A 20,290-nucleotide genomic window follows, 5' to 3' on the forward strand; every position below is an offset into this window, starting at 1 on the left:
ACTGCAGCGAAACGAACAGGAAAGTAAAACTTGAGAGAATACAATTTTCATGAGGAAACAATTTACTAAAAGCGGAATTTCTTGCACAGAAGTCATTAAAAAAAATATACCTCTAAGTGAAGGGTGAATTACAGATATCCTCAAGGGTTCGGTAACCCAGAGGTTCTCAAATGTGGGTCTCGGGGTGGGGGGCAAAGCTACAATTCAGGAGGTTGGGGTGACAAGTGTCCCTGGGCCCCCAAGGGATGGAGCTCTGTTGTCTGGGTGACAGCTTGCTTTCCGATGCCTCCCTTGTGCCAACCTGAATATGCTCGTGGGGCTCCCATCTTCACTTTTTGTGCCAGGGCCCACTCCAACCTTGCTATGCCCTTGGTGGGGCAATGTCAAGCAATGGATTTTCATTTATCCCTAGTCGAGCCCATCACACAATTTCACAGCGCCATCTGCACTGTGATGTTTGCTGGCAATCATGATGAATGTTAAATACCATAAACACTAGAAATGTCCTTTTTATGAATGAAAAATTAAATGTGCTTCAGAATCTGTGGGAAAATACCTGTCCTGAATTCAGCACTGGACACTCTTAAATCATTTATTGAAGAAAATACCAAGAGCCTCAAATGCCATTGCACTGATGGCATTTGCTAACAAATGTCATACACAAACCCGGGGTCAAGCAGAACACATTTCACTTCATTACGGTGTGCACATCCAATCTTGCTGCTCAAGGGCTTCCCACAGCAGCTTGACATGGGGACAAAATCACTTGATGGAATTGCTGTAATTTTTCTATGGGGGGAGGGATCCATTCTTAGGCAGAATCAGACAGCAACACCAGTTTGAAAGCAGAATCAATAGCAAGGTACATTGCTAATCACACTTATTCAGAAAAAGCGAACGACAAATCAGGAAACACTTAATACAGTACACAGATCTGGACAAAACTTTCTCTTAAATTAAACAGACATCACATTAATGAGAAGAGGCAGATTTAACATGATATGTAGGATGTCACTAAAGGAAGGAGACAGAGACAGATTTAAGCTATGAAGATTTAGATTAGAAGTGCTTTGAGGACAGTGGACCATCTTATTTATGTAATTTATTTTTCTATGTAAACCGCTTTGAGAACTTTGGTTGAAGAGTGGTATATAAATATTTGTAGTAGTATGGAGTCAGAATACACAGGATACTTGTTCCACTCCTGTTCAATTCACTCGTGTCATTGGGATGCCCTGTAAGATCTCCCAGCAGACTGTGTGTTGAGGCTGGAATAAATTAAAAGTCTACGTGGACCCACCAACAGAGTTCAGTGGCCGACACACAGAAAACTACTCAAAATAATCCTACTGTAATTAAAAGCAAAGGTCAGGCAATGCTCAACTTTTCCATTTAATTTCAATGAGGCTACTTTGAGGATTCTTTTCTCATCACTTTAGCTGCTGTCCTCTTCTATGCTACCTCCGATGTCGGTCCAGCACTCTTCCATTGGGGTTTAGACAAATTTGTGGAGGTCAGGTGGTCTATCAATGGCTACTTCCAGGTCCAGAGGTGGAATGCCTCCGAATCCCAGTTGCAGGGGAACCACAGGAGGAGAGGGGGCAGGCCTTCATCTTCTGCTTGTGAGCTCCCAGAGGCATCTGGTGGACCACTGTGGGGTACAGGAAGCTAGACTGGATAGGCCTTGGGCCTGATCCAGCAGGGCTGTCCGTATGTTCATTGTATGCACATACACATTTATACACACATCACCCTCTTTTCATAAGTGAATGGTGCAGTTTCTAGGGTGGTGTGCTAGGCAGATGCACTTCAAAATCCTGATTTCCATCAGTTAATGGCAGAGCGGGGTCAAAATAATTGAGAACTTCCAAATATACTCTAATGAAAACTTCATGGACACTGGAGTGCAAACGTAATAGACACAGGCCACATAGGATGTATTCATTCAAGCCCATCTGTCAATTTATACATCGTTATAGCCAACAGCCTGGATGGCTGTAACAAGGGTTTAGATAAATTCCTGGAGGACAGGTCTACCTATGGCTACTAGGCTGAGGGCTAGAGGCCACCTCCAGTCTCAGCGGCAAGATGCCTCTAAATGCCAGTTTTAGGGGAGCAACAGCAGGAGAGAGGGCATGCCCTCGCCTCTTGCCTGTGGGCTTCCCAGAGGCATCTGGTGGATGACTGTGTCAAACAGGATGCTGGACTAGATAGGCCTTGGGCCTGATCCAGCAAGCCTGTTCTTATGTTCTTATACACATAGTGGCACACAAAAACACAAACACAGCAATTCCAACAACTGTATCAGCCGGGATTCTTCAGGATACGACCCCACCACACCCCCAATATCAGTGGCATGTGATTCGGGACAGAACTGTGTATGGCTTCCACGGCTCCTCTTGATAGGTGTCAGCAAAAATCAAGCCATATTGGCATCTGGCCTTCCTAATTCTGGAAATTCCTTCCAGTCTTGTGCCAAAGCTGGAAATGAAGAGCTTGTGAAGCATGGTGGGGCATTTTCACTGTTACACCATCTTCTGCCTTGATTCAAAGAATTCCTTACGAACAAGCACCCAGTGGGAGAGAAGAGAGGAGGAAGTGCTAACTGTGTGTGGTTTGGGATCTGGTTGCTGCATCCAGGAAGTCATGTGACAGAAAAAAGCATCTTCCTCCTGTTGTTTCCTCCCAGTGTTCAAACACTGTGACATGAGCTGCAGAAATCAATTGGTATTCTTCTTCATTTTTAAGGATACTAAATCTGTAGGCAGGACTTCAAGAAGTGTATTTTGCAATCCAAAGAGTAATAGAATGTCACTGAAAAGTTTAATGCGGGCTACAATGGCGTCCTTGTGACAGAAAATGGCTGCTCACCCAGCACTTCAGGCTGAAGGAAAGCTTTCATAGGGACACCACAGTCAAAAGCAGAAGATCGTTCCAGACAATTCCTTCTCCCACAATAGCTGAAATGGTGTCAAAACTGTTTTTAATGTTTACGGTGGATTTTAATTCTTTGTGAAAACCGTTATTGCTCTGTCACAGTTGTTTGCTTGATTGCAACATTTCTGATGGCTTTTAAAGCACGATGCCACCAGTGCTTGAGGAAAACACCATGGGTCACCCCATTGTCTGTGGGGATGTTAAGTCACCATGAAACATGCTCTGTACAGGAGCACAGGAAGCTGCCGTCTACTGAGTTAGGCCATTGGTGCATCCAGGTCAGTACTGTGTACTCTGACCAGCAGCAGCTCTCCAAGATTTCAGACAGGAATCTTTCCCAGCCCTTCCTGGAGATGCTGCCAGAGATTTAAGTTGGGGCCTTCTGCTTGCTGAGCAGATTCTCTACCACTGAACTATGGCCCCAGACCTGGCTGACAGAGCGCTTCTCTTGAAGGAAGCAGAGCCACAGGAAATGGAGTCACTAGTGGGGCTGGCATCAGCAACATAAATGGTTGCGGGGAAATGATGGCAGAGAGAGTTCCAAACGTCACTAAATGAAACTTTCCACATTTCAGTACATTTCTTGAATGTCTTTTCCGTGGACACCTCATTCCTTAGAACCAGGTGAAAATTATAACTCAGCCCTCATTAGTTTCAAGACACAGAAGCCCTCCAGAGAACCTACTGTCATATCTGCATGTTGGGAAAACATGGTGCCAGCGTGGATTCCATATGTGCTCGCAGCTCCAAGACAGACTCATGAACCGGGAGATTCTGGAAGTCGCTCTCTGGCATATCTATCCAACCTGGAGCAAGTTGCTTACATTAAATCATTCTGGATGATGTTTTATACTCACTTTCAGTCAGAACAAAGATCTGTCTTTCCACTTTAGCATGAACAAGAGGAGGCCTCCTTCCATGCCAATTCAGACTATCATTTCTAGGACTTGCTATTTTAGGGTCTAACACGTTAAGCCTGATGCATGCAGAATATTCTCCCAACCGGTCAGAAGATTTGATGGGAAATGGCCATTGGCTTCATGCTTGCAAGCTTCCAAAAGGATCTGAGTGAGCACTGCTTGAAACAGGATGTCGGACTAGATTGAACTGGCAGTGATCCGACAAAGATGTTCATAGTTTTCTCTCAACTTTTTCCCTTGAAGTAGGGAAGGCCTCAGCTGCTGCAGCAATCCTGGAGTAACAAGGTGTGTCTTGCCCAACTTAACTCGCTGCTGCTTCTTCTTCTTCTTTTAAATGGAAACATTCATAATGTTTCCAGACCAGTGTGAGTTTTCTGGTGATGAATGAACTTATCTTTTCGCAGGAAGGTTTTCCTACATTCGGGGCATTCATATGGTTTCCCTTCCACATGAGTCCGCTGATGTCTTACCAGCTTTTCTTTCTGGAAGAAGCTTTTCCCACACTCGGAACAGGCAAACGGTTTCTCTCCTGTGTGGATTCTCTGGTGTCGGATCAGCTGGGCACTCTGACAGAAGCTTTTCCCACACTCTGGGCACTCGTAGGGCTTCTCTCCTGTGTGCATTCGCAGGTGGATATCCAGATAGGATTTCCTGCTGAAGTTCTTCCCACACTGGAGACATTCATAAGGTTTCTCTCCCGTGTGCATGCGCTGGTGTCTGATCAGCTGCCCTCTCTGGCAGAAACATTTCCCACACTGTGGGCATGCGTAGGGCTTCTCCCCTGTGTGGATTCTCTGGTGTCTGATCAGCTGCCCGCTCTGGCAAAAGCTTTTGCCGCACTCTGGGCATTCGTAGGGCTTCTCTCCCGTGTGGATTCTCTGGTGCGTCACCAGCGAGGACTTGTTGCTGAAGCTTTTGGCACAGTGAAGGCACTTGTATGGCTTCTCGCCAGTGTGGATTCTCTGGTGGGTGATGAGATGGGACCTGGTGCTGAAGTGCTTCCCGCACTGCAGGCATTCATAAGGCCTCTCCCCCAAGTGGATCCGTTGGTGCGCGAGCAGGTTCTCCCTTTGGCAGAAGCTCTTCCCACACTCCAGGCACTCGTAAGGCCTCTCCGCTGTATGAATCATCTGGTGCACGATCAGGCCTGACTGGTGCTCAAAGGTCTGCCCGCACTTGCGGCACATGTGGCTCTCCTCCCCCACATGGACAATGCTGATGTTCTCCGCAGTGACGTTTTCTTCCACTTTCTGGATGGAGATCCCCCACATCCTCATGGCCTGGTGCCACTGCTGCCTGTCTGACTCATAGCCCTGATCGCAGGGCTCGGCCTTCACGGAAATGTCCCCTCGGGAGCCTCCTTGTAAAGTCCCAAGAGATCCCGCTGACTCAGAAGCTTCTTGCTGTGTTGCTCCCTCCTCGGTGTCACTGGCTGTGCCGTCACCTGTTGGGATGAGAGCCAGAGAGGAAGCAAAGAGAGCGGGATCAAGGCAAGTGACCCACAGAGAGAAGGAAAACAGACCATCGAAACATTAACTAAATGGTGAAGTGAAGACTGCCTTTTTTATTCCGGCTTTTGGCCCATGAGCTGTCTCTTGCTCAGTTCTGTTTTTTTATTGAATTGTTTTTATCTTGTTGTTAACTGTTCCAGGGTCTTATTTCAGTATTAATTATTATTATTATTTTACATTTATATCCCGCTCTCCTCCAAGGAGTCCATGGTTAGGTTTCTCCTCACAACAACCCTTTGAGGTAGGTTAAGCTGAGAGGTACATGACTGGCCCAGAGTCACGCTGTGGGGTGACATAGCTGAATGGGGATTTGAACTCAGGTCTCTCCAGTCCAGGGGGCGGGCCTTTTATCGACCATCACCATTTTGTGTTTTGCTCCTCCTTCATCCTTCATCACTATTTTGCATCAGGCTCTAGTTGGTGAGACTTTTGTTACGTAGCCTTCAACCGAGTCAGACTTTTGGTCCATCTGGCTCAGCATTGTCTACACCAGGCCGGCTCAACTATGCCCTCCCGCCGCAGCTGTTTTTGGACTACAACTCCCATTATCCCCAGCCACAGTGGCCAATAGCCAGGGATGATGGGAGTTGCAGGAGGGCCAAAGTTGAGCAGCCCTGGTCTACCCTGACTGGCAGTGGCTCTCCAGGGTTTCAGGCAGGAGTCTTTCCCAGCCTTACCTGGAGACGTTGCCAGGGATTGAACCTGCAGCCTTCCATATGCAAAGCAGATGCCCTTCCACTGAGCTCTGCTCCTTCCCTGTTCAATCCTTTGGGAGACCAGCTAAAAACAAAACAAATCCCACAAGGCTGAAGTCTGCCCAGCTCTGGTCTATTGTAATTGCCAGGGACTCTGCCCAGGACTCCAGCCCTGGTCCCAGAGACCTTTTCCCCAGGCTAACTGAGCAAAGAGGCACCTTCTCAAAGTGGCGATTCTCTTTACTGAGCAGGGGGAGAGCAACTGGCCCTATCCATCCCCAGCACAGCATCCCTCCAGTGGCTGTTGCTGGGGTCTATCTTATGTTTCTTTTTTAGATGGTGAGTCTTTTGGGGACAAGGAGCCGTTTCATTTTTATTTATGTAAGCCACTTGGGGAACATTTATTGAAAAGTGGTATATAAATATCTGCCGTGTTCATATTTTCAACCGTAGATGCCAGGGAATGAATTTGGGACTTCTTGCATCCAGGGCAGGTTCTCTACCCTTGATCTGTGGCCTCTCCAAAAAACGAGGACTTACTTTCATAGGCCTGCGTTGGCAACAGGACATCCTCTTGCGACTGCCCTGGGAACATCTCAGGGGTTTCGCCTGACTTGGAGTCTTCCTGCTCCTGAAGGTTTTCTTCCTTGATCTTATTCACAGTCACATCATCTACTGGGATACAGAAGACCAGAAATTAAAAACTGGCCTCTGTTTCAGAGAAGAAGAAAATCTCAAGGGTGTGTGTGTGTGGGGGGGGGAGAATAAAAAAAGAGCAAGAAGGAATCCTGGCTCAGAGCTAAACACCTCCACTTCCCCCCACCCTCTCTCTAACACACACACACACACACACACACACACACACACACACACCACAACTGGATATTGTCTACTTTGATTGATTTCAGGCCCTACTTCCATTTAGCAGGGATGGAAAGACCAGAAGTATCTGGGTCCTTCTGCACGCAAAGCAGGTTCCCTGCCACTGAGATATGGCCCCTCCTTATCTGAGTAGGTAAGATTTGTATGAATGAATTTCTAATTAGCCAGTTAACACGAGACTTGCAATAACAGACTAGCACAGCTACCTCTCTGCAGATTTCTCAGACTTGAATAGCCCCACCATACAGGTGATCAGCTACCTGCAGTAGTCTCCCTTTCTGTTTTCTCCGAGTTCTGGATGAATATACCTTCTCCGCCTTCGAGCCAGGGGATGAAGTCCAGTTCAGGAGTCAAAAATCCTTTATGGGAGGAAACACAGGGAACTAAGGGATTAGTTCTAGGACTTCATTTTTTTAAAAAAGATACACCTGCATGTTACTTCTGCATGATCCCCACCACACATTGAGGTCATCGGGAGAGGTTCATCTCCGGATGCCACCAGCTCGTCTGGCAGCGACTCAGGAGCGAGCCTTCTCTTGAGGTTGCTCCTGGGCTCTGGAATGTGCTCACTATATCCGTTCCTGATTCAGCATCTTTACCCACCTTTAAAAGAGCCCTTAAGACACATCTTTTTAGCCTGGCTTTTAGTAATCTGTGAATGTTTTAATGGTTCTTTTATTTTGCCTTCATTGTATTTACTTTTGTGAACCGCCTAGAGCCTTCAGAGTCAGGTGGTATATAAATAAAATTATATATATATGTGTGTCTGTCTGTGTGTGTGTGTGTGTGCACACACACACACCACACATAGTTGCGCACGCACACACACCCAGAAACTTAAGCTGGTAAACTTAGACTTGACATGCTACTTACTGAGCTTACAAGGAACCATACTTCATTAAATCTACAGAACATTGGGAGATCTCTCCCCCTTTGGCACCCATCAACAATGTATTTATTATTCATACATTGATCAACAATGGCAAAGGGGCTCCTTACCCAGCGAGGCCATATTCCCATAATTCTCCAGCATCACTTCCCTGTACAGAGCCCTTTGGCCTGGATCCAACAGGGCCCACTCCTCCTCGGTAAAATACACAGCCACCTCCTCAAAAGTCACAAGGCTCTGGAATGAATGAATAAAGACAGAGAGATAGAGAGAGAACGAGAAGGTTAGGGATAAGGAACCCATTATCTTCTTACTATCCCCCCCACCCCCACCCTGATTGTTTCTATGTGCTCTTGGGAACTTTTTGTTGAAAAGCAGTATCTTCATCATAACAATGAATAAAAACATTGGGCAACATTCAGATTAATAATAATAATAATAATTCGATTTTTATATACCGCCCTTCCAAAAATGGCTCAGGGTGGTTTACAAAGAGAAACAACAAATAAGATGGCTCCCTGTCCCCAAAGGGCTCACATTCTAAAAAGAAACATAAGATACACACCAGCAACAGTCACTGGAGGTACTGTGCTGGGGGTGGATCGGGCCAGTTACTCTCCCCCTGCTCAATGAAGAGAATCACCACAGTAAAAGGTGCCTCTTTGCCCAGTTAGCTGCCCTTGCACTTGTTACCCATGCATAACAATTTCCGCCAATCGCTGCTTCCCTCCGCTGTCACTGATGCACCTCCCCACAAATTTTCCCGAGGGCTGGGAGACCATTGCGGACATACATTGGAGGAAGCATCCAAAATGGCTTCACAGAGGAATTCTAATGCAAGGTCAGCATTTCCCCCATCCAGAAATAATCCCAGTTATCCCCTGCTAACTGAGCAAAGAGGCACCTTTTAAAGTGGTGATTCTCTTATATTAAGCAGGGGGACAGCAATTGGCCCTATCCAACCCCAGCATAGCATCCCTCCAGTGGCTGTTGCTGGTGTCTCCCTTATATTTCCTTTTAGAATGTAAGCTCTTTTGGGACAGCTAACATTTTTATTTCTTTTTCTTTGTAAACAGCTTTGTGAACTTTTGGGCGGTGAAAAGCAGTATGTAAATACTCATCACCATCATCCCATCCCTGTACTCATAATGTGGTCAAGAGATTAATTTAGGGTGAGTGATGTTGTAGCTTATGTTGATGTTGTAATGATGTTGTCGCTTAGAACATGAACGAACAAGGAAGACACCGGTCCCCTCCCCACAACCCCACATTCTGAGAAGGGGGCTTTGGCAATCTGTAAGAAGAGTCCTGCTGGATTAGACCAGACTCCATGTAGACCATTTATTAGAATGGCCAGCCAGATGCTTGTGGGAAGTCCATAAACACTGGTGTGAGTCACAGCCACTCTCCCGTCTCCCCTTTTCTTGCATCTGCCTGAACAGAAGCCATGGCATTGCCCAGCATTGGTTCGCCCTTGGCAAGAGCTTTTCAGAGGCTCAGGAGGGTGTCCGGGGAGTAGGGATGTGCACAAAATTCACTCAAATTGATTTGCTCAAAGATTCAAATTCACCCAAAGTCGAATCGACTTTGAGAGAATATGACAAAATTTGATTCAACTTTGTGTGAATTCAAAGCAATTCGAACAAATCTCCATTCTATTAATGGTTTTGATCTCAAATCAATTTGAATTCTATTCAGATTTGCAAAGATACACACACATTTCGTGCACATCCCTACTGAGGAGGAGACAATTTTTGTACGGAGTCTGCATTCTGCTAGTGTTGCTCTGTATGTGTGATAGTAACATGTCATTCACATCTGTCCGACTACAATCCCGCCCTAACCCTTCTCCAGTTCTCACCTGAGCTGGCTTTAGAGCAGCATGAATTGGGGATGACCCAGAATGCATCAGAGGCATTGTTGTCCTACTGGCTGCTAGGGACAGAATGGTGGTGGGAAGATGACAGTTACTGTGCAAATAACAATTTTAAAAAACATTCATTAATTATATTTGTATACCACTCCCAACCTCATTTCTCTGGGCTTTTTGAAAGCTATCAGAGATAGAGAGCTCTTATTTTATTTATCATATTTTTATAACCCCTGATATGTACATCTCCAGGCAGTGTACAAAATTTAAAACATAATATAAAAATATTAAAAACAGATTAGAATTCTGCAAAACACAATAAAAACAATTTCATAAAACAGATTATTAAAATTAATTCGTTGAAAGACTGAGAAAACAGGTTCATCTTGAGAGTCTTCCTGGAAAAAAACAGAGGAGGAGATGCTCTTATTTCAACAGGGAGCATATTTCAAAGCCCTGGGGCAGCCACAGAGAAGGTCCTGGTCCCGAGTTGCCAAACAAGTCACCAAAGAACCAGCATGGTGTAAAGATCAGAGTGTTGGACTAGGACTGGGGAGACCTGGGTTCAAATCCCAATTCAGCCATGAAACTCTGGGCCAGTCATGTATCTCACAGCCTAAACTACCTCATAGGGTTTTTGTGAGGATAAAGATAACCATTTACACTGCTCTGGGCTCCTTGGAGGAAGAGTGGGATATAAATGAAAAATAAAATAAAATAAAATAAAATAAAAATTTAAAAACGAGCCGGCGGCAACCATAACTGGACTTCTTGAGAAGTTCATAATAGGCGATAGGGTACATGACCAAGAAGGCACTCTCTTAAATACCCTGGGCCCAAACCATTAAGGGCTTTATATTTTTCTTATGCAGGGAGTGCATTCCAAAATCTCAGGGCAGCAAGAGAAAACATTGCCAGGGGTGCACAAATGTCGGCTTTGCTCAACAGTCAACCAATGTGTTGGTCATCACCATCCTCTCTCTTCCACTACGTGCTCGTGCACACATGCAGACAGCTTAGAAGACAAGCAGCTCTTCTCCCATTTGTACTGGGATATGGAGATGGACTATGGGAGACCCTCTTGCTGCTCAGAACATTCTTTCCTCCTATTTCTTATCTTTCCTCTTTCCTCCTATTTCTTATCTTGCTGAAAACAGCAGTGGAAACGAGACGTCTGGGGAGGAGATCTGTATGGTGCTGGGTGTCCCTCTTGCCAGAGTGCTGGGGGGTACTTGCCCCAGGCAAACCGACTAGTGGATTTATAGATGCGTGAGCAGAGCTCCACCTCTTCATCTGCACTGCTGTTCTATTTATTGGTCACATGGACGAGTGACGGAATGTTGGGAGAGTGAATGGAACACTGGCGATGGCTTTCATGTGCATATAGACGTGTGCATACCTTCACACCCCAAAGGGGCCTTCGGCAGTGGAGACTGAGAGCCAGACCCAAGCCAGGGCAGCGTGGAAAATGTTGGTGCAATTGTGGGGAACAAAGAGGGAGGGGGAAGAAAAATGGCACAGCACCAGCAATCGGAAATGAAAAGCGGGGTGGGATGGGGAGAGAAGACTTCTAAAGGTGCTGGTAAATTTCAATGAATTCATTTAATATATCCAAATGTTAAACAACATTGCTTATTTATTTAACATTTGGACAGATAATATATTGTGTTATGATTGGTTTTATCTTTACACTATCATGTTCAGATTTTGATATTTTTTAACTTTTATAATTATCATACTACATATGTATAAACTCTTTCCGATATTCTGGTTATTGCTTTTTAGAATTGCCTCTGAGTTAGAGCATCTCAGCTTGAAATGTATTCAGCAATACTGAACTTATTCATATGAAACACATCAGTTAAAAGATATATTAAATAAATTCATTAAAATCTACCAGCACCTTTGGGTGTCTCCCCACCACCCGCCCTTTTCATTTGTGTTTGTGGACCCAAATAAAATATGAGAGGGAGAGAGAAAAAGACGCATCCACTGTGAAGAGGACTGGAGAATCACAGTAGTTATCCGCCAAGGAAAAGGTTAGCCGAGAAATTGCCCCATAGTGCTTCAAGAATAAGATAAGCTATCTTTCGGACAGAACTGAATGTTTTCTTCTGCAGTTAAAATAAATAAACACTTTGAATGGGCATCAGTGTTCCCTCTAACAGGGATTCCCAGATGTTGTTGACTACAACTCCCAGAATCCCCACCAAAGGCCACTGTAGCTGGGAATTCTGGGAGTTGTTATGAACAACATCTGGGAATCCTTGTTAGAGGGAACACTGGGCGTGGCTAGGGAAGAAGGTCCTCGGCATCCCACAACAAAAGAAGCCCTTACTGAGCAGTCTGGGATCCTCCTCCTCCTCCTCTTTGACCCCTTTCCACAGATGTCCTGGTTCAATGGCCAATGATAGAAACTCAACAGCAGCTTCCCTCTCTTCCTCTTCTGATGACCCCAGCAGTACCTGTAAGAACAAAGACAGAGAATCTCCTTGTTCAGGGCACAATGACAGAATGGGGAAGGGGGAGCACCAACAAGAAACAGCCACAATCTTTCACTTGGGGGAAAGAAAGAAAAAAACACCTTAGCAACATAGGAACACAGGAAGCTGCCATGTGCTGAGTCAGACCATTGGTCCATCTAGCTCAGTATTGTCTTCACAGACTGGCAGCGGCTTCTCCAAGGTTGCAGGCAGGAATCTCTCTCAGCCCTATCTTGGAGATGCTGCCAGGGAGGGAACTTGGAACCTTCTGCTCTTCCCAGAGCGGCTCCATCCCCTGAGGGGAATATCTTGCAGTGCTCACACTTCTAGTCTCCCATTAGCTAAGGGGCCAAGTCATGCTTGCTACCACAAGACCAGCTCTCCTCTCCCAGACCAGCTCTTCTCTCATCTTCCACGAGTGCCTCTCCTTGCAAGAAGCAAAAGGAGAGAAGAGGGCGGCTGCTAGTAACCTCCTTCCTCCTTGCCGCACCCTGCACTTTCAAAGCTTGCAAAGGTTGGTTTTGAACGGGGGCTAGACCCCCATCGGGGCATGGGGTAATGCAGCATTGTGTGCTTTGCCTCAGGCACTACAATACCTTGGAAAGCCCATGTCCTGGATAGTAAAACATCTCATGCACGATAGGGCTATCAATGGCTGGTAGCCCCAAGAGCTGTGTATTTCCATCAGGATCAGAAGTGGCATGCCTCAGAATGCCAGGGGGACACCAAGCCACCTAATGGCACAGCGGGGAAATGACTTGACTAGCAAGGCAGAGGTTGCCAGTTCGAACCCCAGGTTTCCCAGGCTATGGGAAACTCCTATATCGGGCAGCAGCAATATAGGAAGATGCTAAAAAGCATCATCTCATACTGCGCTGGAGAAGGCAATGGTAAACCCCTCCTGAATTCTACCAAAGACAACCACAAGCAGCTGTGGTCGCCAGGAGTCGACACCAGCTCGATGGCACACTTTACTTTACTATAGGGAACACCAATGGGAAGGGGTCGTTGACCGCTTTTACCCACTTGCAGGCTTCCTGGATGCAACTGGTTGGCCACTGCAGGAAGTAGGATGCTAGACTGGATGGGTCTTTTGAGCTTGTCTTGTGGTAGCAAGCATGACTTGTCCCCTTTGCAAAGCAGGGTATGGCCTGGTTTGCATTTGAATGGGAGACTGAATGTGAGCACTGTAAGATATTCCCTTCAGGGGATGGGGCCGCTCTGAGAAGAGCACTTGATTGCTTGCATGCAGAAGATTCCAAGTCCCCCCACCCCAGCATCTCCAAGACAGGGCTGAGAAAGACTCCCGCCTGCAACCTTGGAGAAGCCGCTGCCAGTCTGTGTAGACAATACTGACCTAGAAGGACCAATGGCCTGACTCAGTATATGGCAGCTGCCTATGTTCCTGATGCAGCAGGGTTGTCCTTGTGTGCTTATCTCACCTCCTGTTCCCATCCCTCTTTAAGCTCCTCTTGACTCTGCAAGAAATCTTCTGCCAGGGCCACCGCCTGGGCACAAGTCTCTGGGCTCCCTTCCTCCACCCAGCTCTGCAGTTCCTGGGGCAGGATGGCCAAGAACTGCTCCAGGATCACCAGCTCCAACATCTGCTCTTTGGTACATTTCTCCGGCTTCAGCCACCGAGAGCAAAGTTCCCGGAGGTGGCTGCAGACCTCTCGAGGTCCCTCCGTCTCTCGGTAGCGGAAATGCCTGAACCGCTTGCGCTGGATCTGAGCACTGATATCGTCTTCAGCCACGCCATGTTCCTCTGTGACCTTGCAACCCATGCCATCTGCAGCACCCAGACTCTTGAACGTCTTTTTGACTTCTCCATTGAGCCCTAGTGAGGTCTGGGCTGCCGCCTCTGCCCTAGGGTGGATTTCAGCCTCTCCCTCCAAGGAGATCAGAGACAAGACATTGGCGTCATTGCCACATTGCAGTTGTGGGTCACCCCATCGTGCTGGGTGGGGCTGCAATGCCTTCAAAAACTCCTGCCATTGGACTTCCCAGTGCTGGGCCAGCCCCTCTTCTGGCTCCTGTTTAATCTGTGGCGGTGGCCTCCATTTTGAAGGCCCTTTGGTGGTCCCAGCCGGAACAAAATGGCAGCCTTTTTCTCCTCGCCCTGTCCCCTCTCCATTTATTAAACCTGGTGCTTCTGCCTCCTCCATTTTACTTCCCACAGGCAAGTCATGGATGAAGACGTTCTGAAACCGCAGGTCCATGGTGGCTAGTGCGCCTCCTTCTCCAGGCATGTTTCACCATCAAGGGCGCAGACTCAGATCTGGATTGTACCTCTTAACTAGAAGCGTTGCAAAGGGAAACATCTAAAGCCTTTTCTTTCAGGCCCATCATCTTAGGTCATCCAGAAAGGCGTCCAGACTGGACTGCTAGGAATTGGTGGTGCAGCAGTGTTACACAGGGGCTGGCTGCCTACACGGCCGGCAAGAAGAACTTCTCCCTGGAGGGAAAGTGACACAAGCATGAAAAGTCAGCAGTCAAAGCATAAGAACATAAGAACAGCCCTGCTGGATCAGGCCCAAGGCTATCTAGTCCAGCATCCTGTTTCACACAGTGGCCCACCAGATGGCTCTGGGGAGCCCACAGGCAAGAGGTAAGGGCATGCCTCCTCTCTTGCTGGTGTTCCTCTGCAGCTGTTATTTAGAGGCATTGTGCCTCTGAAGCTGGAGGCGGCCTATAGTCACAAGACTAGTAGCCATGGATAGACCTGTCTTCCATGAATTTGTCTAAGCCCCTTTTAAAGCCTTCCAAGCTAGTGGCCATCACCACATCCTGTGGCAGAGCATTCCATAGGTTAATTATGCGCTGTGTGAAAAAGTACTTCCTCTTGTCAGGCCTAAATTTCCCCACCTTCATTTTCATGGGATGAGACCTGCTTCTAGTGTTGTAAGAGAGGGAGAAAACGTTCTCTCTGTCCACTCCATGCATAATTTTATACACCTCTATCATACTTCCCCATAGTTGGAGACTCTTTTCCAAACTAAAGAGCCCCAGATGCTGTAGCCTTGCCTCCTAAGGAAGGTGTTCCAGGCTCCCAATCATCTTGGTCAGCATTCCCTCTAACAGGGATTTCCAGATGTTGTTGACGACAGGATCCCCAGCTGCAATGGCTTTTGCTTGGGGATTCTGGGACTTGTAGTCAACAACATCTGGGAATCCCTGTTAGACAAAACACTGGTCTTGGTTGCCCTCTTCTGCACCGTTCTTCGCCTGCGTTCTTCTGCACCAAAGCAGGAGGTTCCTCAGCCATAGCAGCCAATACAGTGACAGAATTTTAGAGTTGGAAGGGACCTTGCAGGTCTTGGAGTCCAGCCTCCTGCTCAGTGCAGGAATCTGCTCCAACGGGTGGGAGACAACCTTCGGCTCTCTAGCTGCTGTGGCTGGGTATGATGGGAGCTGTAGTTCAACAACAACTGGAGAGCCAAGGTGGCCTGTCGCTGTGCATCCCTCACAGATGACTGTACAGCCTCTGTTTGAAACCCGCCCGTGAAGGTCAGCCCACCACTAAACGAGGCTGTTCCACTGTTGAGAAGCCCTAACAGGAAATCCCTCTTATGCATAGCCAAAACGTGCTTCCTTGTCATTCTGGAGTACTTCTGGATTCACACCTCTCCCTAGTTTCTCAGGTTGAGGCAGTGGCCAGAGGTGTGTTCTATCAGCTCCAGCTAATATGCCAGCTGCACCCGTTTCTCGAGATCAACGACCTCAGAACAGTGGTACATCTGTTGATGACCTCCAGACTTGACTTCTGTAATGTGCTCTACATGGGGCTGCCTTTGTACATAGTCTGGAAACTTCAGTTGGTTCAGAATGCGGCAGCCAGGTTGGTCTCTGGGTCATCTCGGAGAGACCATGTTACTCCTTTAAAGATGGAGTTATGGCTGCCAATAGGTTTCGGACAAAATACAAAGTGCTAGTTATAACTTACAAAGCCCTAAACAGCTTAGGCCTTGGGTATTTAAGAGAGCGTCTTCTTCATTATGAGCCCCACCGCCCATTGAGGTCATCTGAGGAGGTCCGTCTCCAGCTACCGCCATCTCGTTTGGTGGCTACACAGAGACGGGCCTTCTCGGTCACTGCCCCGAGATTGTGGAATGTGCTCCCTTTTGGGATCCGATCCTCCCCATCTCTGGCAATTTTCAAAAAACACCTGGAAACCCATCTTTTCGCCCAAGCTTTCTCAGCTTCCTAATCTTTTGGGGTTTTAATTTCTGGTTAGTTTTAAATTGTTAAATTGTTTTAAAGTTTTTGTATATGTTTTTAACTGGTTTTATGTTATTGTAAACCTCCCAGAGACGAAAGAATTATCTACCCTTTCAGTAGATTCCTGATCTCAGGAGCAACAGAACAGGTCTGCTTCTACGTATCAGCCCTAGTTGTTGAGCCTAGGCCTGATCCAGCAGGGTTCTACATATGAGGGGTTAGACATATTAATGAAAGTCCATCGGTCTTTATTCGCCATGATTGCTGAGTGGATCCTCCAGGTTCAGAGGCAGTATACCTTTTTCAATGCCAGTCACTGTGGGGAGGGCATAGTCAGAGAAGGCTGTTGCCTTTGTGCTCCATTTATGGGCTTTCTACAAGCACCTGGCTGGCCACCCTTGGAAACTGGAGTCTGGGTCAGATCAGGGGTTCCTTACCTCAGGTCCCCAGATGTTGTTTGACTACAGCTTCCATGATCCCCAGCCACAATGGAAACAGCTCTCCAGGGATTCAGACAGGAGTCTTTCCCAGCCCTATGGAGATGCTGCCAAGCACGGAACCTGGCATCTACTGCATGCAAGCCAGATGCTCTACCCTTGAGCTACGACATCATCCTCAAAAGGACACTTGAAGCTGCCTTATGCTGAGCCAGAGCCTTGGTCTATCTACCTCAGTATTGTCTACTCTGACTGGCAGCAGCTCTCCAGGGTTTCAGAGAGGGATTTCTTCCCAGCCCTACCCAGAGATGCTGCCAGGGATTGAACCTGGGACTTTCTGCATGCAAAGCAGCTGCTCTGCCACTGAGCTATGGCTCCTCCCCGACAAGAACCTCCAGCATGCGTCTGAGGCACTCCTTTGGTGATGGTGGCTGGGGATGATGGAAGTTGTAGTCCAACAACATCTGGGAATCCAAGCTGAAACCCACAACTCTGAAAAGGAGGGTTGCCTTCCAGGTAAAGAAAGAAGTCAGGAAATTCTAGTTAATCAGATTAATTTAAACTGATTAAATCTGCATCAACCTGCTAAAACAAAGAAGTTTACTTTGAAGGAACACAGGAACATAGGAAGCTGCCATATACTGAGACAGACCATTGGTCCTTCTAGCTCAGTATTGTCTTTACAGACTGGCAACGGCTTATCCAAGGTTGCAAGCAGGCAACCGCTCTCAGCCCTCTCTTGGAGATGCTGCCAGGGAGGGAACTTGAAATATCTGCTCTTCCCAGAGCGCCTTCATCCCTTGAGGGGAATATCTTACAGTGCTCATACTTCTAGTCTCCCATTCATATGCAACCAGGGCAGACCCTGCTTAGCTAAGGGGACAAGTCATGCTTGCTACCACAAGACCAGCTCTCTGTAAATAATACTCTATACATTGGGGGAGGTGCCATCTCAGAAGAAGCATTCTGAATGAATGACAATTCCCTTGGATCTCCAGGCAGGGCTGGGAAATACACCGCCTTGAAACCTTGGAGAGCAGTGAAGTAAAGTGAAACCCCATTGCAATATTAGTCCTATTCCCACATTATGTTCAACCCTTGAACAAACAGAATATAGTGTACAAAGATACAGATCTCTTTGCAGGTACAGTTATTCCCATGTTCTGTTGAATGTAGGTATAGCAATGGACTTCCTATCTGTATGCTGCATTTCAGGGGGCCTGTAGCCAGATTCACTTTGAAAATGAATGCAGGTACATCATTCACACAAAAGCATGTATGTATGTACAGACATCTGAATGCAGGTATTAAATAATAGCTGAATGGAGCTATTGACCTGTGAAAATGTACAGGGCTCAAGAAATCCACTAGTCTACTAGTCCTTGACGAGTGAAAAAAAATCCTGACAAGTAATATACCAACATAGCTCGAGGAACCATCTGACAAGTAAAACATTTTTTTTCTGGCTGGAGAATTGAGTCAACATTTCTTGAGCCCTGAAAATGTACATGCTTTTAGGATCTGAAGAACATCAGTACCAAAACTCTGTGGAGTGAAATATAATATTTGCCTGATCGAGACATATACAGTCCAGAACCATATTTATCACAACTCCATTGCTAACAAATGAATGTTGTTAGATGCAGTCAGATGCACCTGGTGGGCCACTGCATGAAGCAGGATGCTGGACTAGACAGGCCTTTGGCCTAGACTTTATGTTCTTAATATCTAATTTTCAAAATTATTTTCAATTTCACCTTTTCAACTCATGTTACACAAAGCATCACATTTGTCATTTCAAACTCACCATGAAACACCACAGAATGATAAAACCAAAACCCATTCAAAATTTGCATTAATTTTAAACCCCATCAACGCTGGGCAAAAGATCGGGGCGGGAGGGGGGGGAATGCAGGATGCTTTTCACCTGGTATGCCATTTCCCTGCCTGTTGGATTTGATATTAAGATTAGTCCCCAACATCCCAGTTTGTATACTTATGGAGCAGATGCATACACAAAGAAATGGGCCTGCTCCCATCACATTTAGTCCGACCTCCAAAAAAGGCTGAAGCTCCTGGGACTCTAAAGTAAAGTGTGCCATCGAGTCAGTGTCGACTCCTGGCAATCACAGAGCCCTGTGGTTGTCTTTGATAGAATACAGGAGGGGGTTACCATTGCCTCCTCTCACGCAGTGTGAGATGATGCCTTTCAGCAGCATCCGATGAATTTAAACTAATTAAATCATCAATTTAATTAGTTTCGTTAGTTTAGCCCAAAATAGGTACCAGCGAGGATTGCAACCAGCAACCTCATGCTTGCTAGGCAAGTCATTTCCCGCTGCTCTAAAGGCACAGAAACACAATCCTCACATTGCAACAGACCACCCAAAAACTTCTCCCACTTGGACTGTGAGAACACTGGATTGCCACTTTGCTCCCCGAGCCCTGTTCCTGTGCCTTGAATAACAGCCAGCCACACAGATATTTGACAAGAGAGTCATCCCACCTCCAGCAACAAATAATTAACCATTTCCCTAATGCTAGGCAAAGGCTTAATTTCTGCATGTCAAACTGCTATTTAAAAGCACAGGAGGAGCAATGGCAGTAAAGCCATTGGCAACCCCTAACCCAAACTCAGCAAAGGATGACCAGCATAACACATAAGACAGGAAGGATTTGTAGGAGCTTTTTGCAGCCTTAGGGAGGGTGAGCTGCGAACCCTTGTGCTTCCTTCTCATCCACCAAAGTCCAGCTGGCTGCTAGTTCTTCTGCCTGTTTATCTATCCTTCCATCCCTCGCGGATGCATCTTTTTTTTTTGTCCCTAACGCCACCCCCACCTTTTGATGCACCCCAGCAGCACACCTTTGCAAACTGCACCTGGGCGCCTCCTGCGGGTCCCCCTGAGCCAAAGAGGCCTGTGCAAGCCAAAGAGGCAGGCTTCTCCATCCAGAAAGGGAGGGAAGGTGTCGGCGGCGATGAGGGAGGGAGGGAGAGAGAACAACAACACAGGAAGGTCCTTTCCCTTTTTGCATCCCTCTTTCTCAGCCCGTCTCGGTCTTTCTAGGCATCCGCGCTCAGTCTGTTTTAACCCTTTCGAAAGTTCCGGCGCGCTTCCAGGAGGAAACAAGCCACCGGGAAGGGGTCGGGAGGGGTGGAGAGAGGGGCGGGGAGGGGAATGCGTAAGGATCGGCCAGGATTGTGAAATGATGGCACCGTTTTGTGGCACCTTGTCCAACCCGCTTCTCGGTGCAAGAAACTGCTACAATCAGCATCCCTGACAGATGGGCAAGCCAGCCTTTCTTTGAAAACCTCCAGCAAAAGAGAGCGATGAGGCAGACTGTCAAATAGCTCTTACAGTTAGGAAATTCTTCCAGTGTCTAGCATGAATCTGCTTCCCTATAATTTCCTTTTGTATGACAGCCCTTTTGAGATATAAAGTCAGCTATC

At 46.9% G+C, this 20,290-nt stretch overlaps 1 protein-coding gene across 7 annotated transcripts; it reads right to left on the reverse strand.

Moving 5' to 3' along the window:
• Positions 1-578: 578 nt before the first annotated feature.
• LOC128342590 (zinc finger protein 3-like) lies at positions 579-19,906 on the reverse strand. Of its 7 annotated transcripts, none has more exons than XM_053290033.1 (8): positions 19,706-19,827; positions 13,630-14,642; positions 12,043-12,169; positions 9,696-9,766; positions 7,945-8,071; positions 7,206-7,304; positions 6,604-6,738; positions 579-5,301 (listed from the first exon to the last, which is right to left on the reverse strand). In XM_053290033.1, the coding sequence occupies exons 2-8, from the start codon at positions 14,434-14,436 to the stop codon at positions 4,202-4,204; spliced, it is 2,466 nt and encodes an 821-aa protein (XP_053146008.1). In that variant the 5' UTR covers positions 14,437-14,642; positions 19,706-19,827; the 3' UTR covers positions 579-4,201. The 7 variants fall into 7 exon arrangements, with proteins under 7 accessions (XP_053146008.1, XP_053146010.1, XP_053146009.1 ...); XM_053290035.1 differs by having other exon boundaries at positions 6,604-6,735; positions 7,254-7,304; positions 9,696-9,769; XM_053290034.1 differs by having other exon boundaries at positions 7,254-7,304; positions 9,696-9,769.
• Positions 19,907-20,290: the final 384 nt, after the last annotated feature.

This window comes from Hemicordylus capensis, chromosome 2 (assembly GCF_027244095.1).
Source record: "Hemicordylus capensis ecotype Gifberg chromosome 2, rHemCap1.1.pri, whole genome shotgun sequence".
NCBI lineage: Eukaryota > Metazoa > Chordata > Lepidosauria > Squamata > Cordylidae > Hemicordylus > Hemicordylus capensis.

Excerpts from the sequence above, each read along its gene's own strand:
- LOC128342590 (XM_053290030.1), bottom strand. The coding sequence starts at position 14,436 with ATGCCTGGAGAAGGAGGCGCACTAGCCACCATGGACCTGCGGTTTCAG. Across the intron at positions 9,770-12,042 it reads GGAGGATCCCAGACTGCTCA|CAGCCAGTAGGACAACAATG; the intron begins GTAAGGGCTTCT and ends TTCTGTCCCTAG. Across the intron at positions 8,072-9,695 it reads CTGCTCTAAAGCCAGCTCAG|AGCCTTGTGACTTTTGAGGA; the intron begins GTGAGAACTGGA and ends CATTCATTCCAG.